The sequence below is a fragment of the Cyrtonyx montezumae genome, unplaced genomic scaffold (genome assembly GCF_038088225.1).
Source record: "Cyrtonyx montezumae isolate F1298 unplaced genomic scaffold, pur_monq_1.0 scaffold_18, whole genome shotgun sequence".
In the NCBI taxonomy this organism is placed as follows: Eukaryota; Metazoa; Chordata; class Aves; order Galliformes; family Odontophoridae; genus Cyrtonyx; species Cyrtonyx montezumae.
The window spans coordinates 1,042,807-1,046,711 of record NW_027071914.1 but is presented as its reverse complement, the minus strand read 5'-3'; the positions used below and the strand labels follow the sequence as shown (position 1 = coordinate 1,046,711).

The window sequence follows — 3,905 nt, the reverse complement described above, 5'->3', positions numbered from 1 at the left end:
GGGAAAGGGAAAAGGGAGATGGGCCTAAAAACAAAACAGCAGAAACAATCTGAGGAGGAAAGCTAATCTACTAAATAAGATATCAGAAAGCAAAGTAACACAATATAATATAATAAAATTGGAATTGAAGCTAATAAATCAAATAAAATGAGCAAGAGAGAGTGTCTAATAAACGAAAGGCCTTACGCTAACGCTGAAGGTGAGACAGCAGTGAGCACCCACTGCTGAGTCGATCCCAAAGTAAAGAGAGAGTGTCCCTTGACCGCAGACAGTTTTTATCTTTCCCTCTGAGAGTAAACACGTAAAAATACAAAGCATCGCACAGTCCTCTGGGGAATGTAGTTCTTCTCCTCTTCTGAGACAGGTATACCTGGAACTATCAATGATCCATGTAGCTGCAGCATTAACTCTTTAACTCTAAATGCACTACATGATGTTATGATGTGGATTACCTGTACCAAAAATCATAAAACCATGACAGAGAGAATCAAAGAAGAAACCAGACCTGTTACCAGTACAATCACACACCACTGATAGAAATCATACCACAGCAGCACTGTGCAAATGACTTGATTCCATCTGAGAGAAACTCAAATACAAAATTCCTAACCTCAGAAAGAAATACCAAACTAACTGCTGTCGAATTGCAGGATGGAAAAAACAGTAGATGAAAATGTTAAACACACATCTCCAAAAAGCTGTGCAAAATAACCCCATACATGGAACAGAAAAGAATGGCTTTAAGTTGAAATGCAATAGTGTCCTATAGTGCTTAACATACCTGTTGACCAATAAAAACTATGTGAGAGAAAGGTGCAAGATGCTAACATATTACAATCAATGGAATAAGATTCAACAACAATATTCTGGCATCACAGATGGAGAGAAATTCACAAACCAAACATTCTAAAAGTATATTACCAAAAATGAGCACCCCAGAACCTAGGAGGAATTACACTGCAAAAGAGGGCCTTAGCAGACTGCAGCAAGAACTCGCAGATGGGACCCAAGGAAAGGTGAGGAGCATAATGACAGCAAATACAACGAAGGAAGGAAGGAAGGAAGAGAGGAAAGGAAGGAGGAGAACAGTGGTTCGCAAGCGGAACTGACCGTGTCCAGCAGAGCGGGCGGATCCTGAGGTGTCTCCTTCGGGGCAGGGCAGGGCGGCGGCGGGCAGTTGGGGCTGAACACCATGAGGTCGCTCTTGCCCGCGCCGTCCGTGGCCACGCACAGGCTCCGGCTGTGGCGCTGCGAGTACGACCAGCTGCCCACCTCGCTGGCGCACACCAGCGTCGCCGGCCCGGGCCCCGCCAGCACGGCCGCCCGCGGCGCCCAGCGCCCGGCCCCGTACAGCACCACCGCCAGCACCAGCAGGCTCGACACCGCGCAGATGGCCACCACCAGCCACACGTTCGTCGCCGCCATAGCCGCGGCTGCCACCCCCGACGAGCCGCCATCAGAGCCCACACCCACTGAGCCCGCGAGCGCAGCCCCCGCCCCCATCCCCGCAACCGACAGCACCGCCTCGGGTCCCTCCACCAGCGACACGCTCAGCGTGGCCGTGGCCGAACGAGGCGGCTCCCCGTGGTCCCGCACCACGATCAGCAGCCTCTGCCGCGGGCCGTCCGCCTCCTCCAGCGCCCGCGCCGTGCTCACCTCGCCGCTGTACAGCCCCACGCGGAACGGGCCGTTGCCCTGCGGCTCCCGCAGCTCGTAGCGCAGCCACGCGTTGTAGCCCGAGTCCGCGTCCACCGCGCGGATCTTCGCCACCACCTGTCCCGCCGGCGCCGCCCAGGCCGCCCGCGCCCACAGTGACCACGACGAGCCCGACGACCCCGCCTCCGCCGCCGAGCCCGACGCCCGCCACCCCGCCTCCGCCGCCTCGCCCGCAGCCCAGGGCCCCGGCCCGCCGCCCGCGGGAGGCAGCAGCGCCGGCGCGTTGTCGTTCTCGTCCACCACGAACAGCTGCACCGTGGCGTTGCCGCACAGCGGCGGCTCCCCCGCGTCCACCGCCCGCACCTCGAACTGCAGCACCTGCAGCTCCTCGTAGTCCAGCGGACGCAGCGCCCGCAGACGACCGCTCTCCGCGTCCACCGACACGTAGCTCGACGCCGGACGCCACCCCGAGCCCGAGCCCGAGCCCGAGCCCGCGCCGCCCTCGGCCACCGAGTAGCTCACGCGCCCGTTGCCCGCCTCGTCCGGGTCCCGCGCCCACAGCCGCGCCAGCTCCGCGCCCGCCGCGTTGTTCTCCCGCGCCAGCACCGTGTACACGGCCTGCGCGAACGCCGGCGCGTTGTCGTTCACGTCCGACACCGGCACCCGCAGACCGCGGATGGCGCGCAGCGGCGGCGCCCCGCCGTCCTCCGCCCGCACCTCCACCTCGTACTCCGACACCCGCTCCCGGTCCAGCGCCTCCCGCAGCACCAGCGAGTACGAGCCCGCGAACGTCGCCACCAGCCCGAACGGCGACGGCGGACGCACCGCGCAGCGCACCCGCCCGTTCGGACCCGAGTCCCGGTCCGACACGCTCAGCAGCGCCACCACCGTCCCCAGCGCCGCGTCCTCGGACACCGGCACCGACAGCGACGTCACCCACACCTCGGGCGCGTTGTCGTTCACATCCAGCACCTCCACTACCACCTTGCAGTGGCCCGATAAAGGGGGTGTCCCTTTATCTCTCGCCTCAATGCGGAAGTGAAACAAACTGACTTGTTCAAAATCTAAGGGACCCGTGAGTCTGATTTCCCCTGTCCGAGAGTGGACAAAAATCAAATCTTTTCCACTGAGTGGAATAAAGTTGGTGGCAGCATAAGTCATTTCGCTATTAATTCCTTCGTCCGGGTCAGTAGCAGCTACTCGTGCCACTAGAGTCCCCTCCACCGCGTCTTCTGGCAGCTGCACTTTATACACCGACTGGTTGAACTGCGGCGCGTTGTCGTTCGAGTCCAGCACGGAGATCACCAACTGCACCGTGCCCGTCAGGGCCGGCCTGCCCCCATCACTTGCCGTCAGCACCAAGCGGTGCTCGGACAGCGACTCGCGGTCCAGAGGTCGCTTCAATACAAGGTCAGGTATTGCACCTCTCTCATCCGCTTTCTCAATTTCCAGTGTGAAGTGCTCGGAGGGGCTCAGTGTATAGGATAGCTGCGCGTTCGAACCGATATCCGCATCCGATGCGCTCTCTAGAGGGAACTGCGAATTCAGAGGGGAATTCTCTGAAATACTGATGTTTTTTGAGGCGGCGGGGAAGCGCGGGGCATTGTCGTTGATGTCGGTGATCTCCACCTCCACGTGGAAGACGCGCAGCGGCCGGTCCAGCAGCACCTCCAGGCGCAGGGCGCAGGGCGCGCTCTTCCCGCACAGCTCCTCCCGGTCCAGCCGCGAGCTCACCACCAGCGCCCCGCTCGCCCCGCTCACCTCCACGCTCGCCCGCCGGCCCCGCGCCACCAGACGCAGCCGCCGCGCCTCCGCCTCGCCCGCCTCCAGGCCCAGGTCCTGCGCCAGACGCCCCACCACCGTGCCGGCCTCGGCTTCCTCCGGCACCGAGTAGCGCACCTGCCCGCCGCCCAGCGCCCAGGCCGCCTGCAGCACCAGCACCGCGGCCCCCCAGCTCCGCCGCGCCGCTCCGCCCACGCCCATCGCCTTCACCCGCCGTTCCTTCTCCACGCCCTGCACGCCCGCTCACAATCTTCTGCCCGCGCTCGTCGCCACAATCCTTCCTCCCGGGACGCGCGTCCTCCTCCCCGCCGCTCGCTCTTTCTCTGCCTTCTTTGCCATGGGCACCGGAAGGTCTTCCCCTCCCTTCCCCCGATCGCATCTCGCGTTCCTTAGCTCAGAGCGCCATCATGTGGTTCGTTGCGGGAACTGCGTCTCGTGATTGCCTTTCGCGCCCGATTCTCTTCATC

The 3,905-nt window shown here is 61.3% G+C and overlaps 1 protein-coding gene across 1 annotated transcript; it reads right to left on the bottom strand.

Annotated features, from left to right (window-relative positions):
• Nucleotides 1–972: 972 nt before the first annotated feature.
• LOC136047744 (protocadherin alpha-5-like) lies at nt 973–3,639 on the bottom strand. The gene has a single exon (XM_065735039.1). The coding sequence runs from the start codon at nt 3,637–3,639 to the stop codon at nt 973–975; it is 2,667 nt and encodes an 888-aa protein (XP_065591111.1).
• Nucleotides 3,640–3,905: the final 266 nt, after the last annotated feature.

Excerpts from the sequence above, each read along its gene's own strand:
- LOC136047744 (XM_065735039.1), bottom strand. The coding sequence starts at position 3,639 with ATGGGCGTGGGCGGAGCGGCGCGGCGGAGCTGGGGGGCCGCGGTGCTG.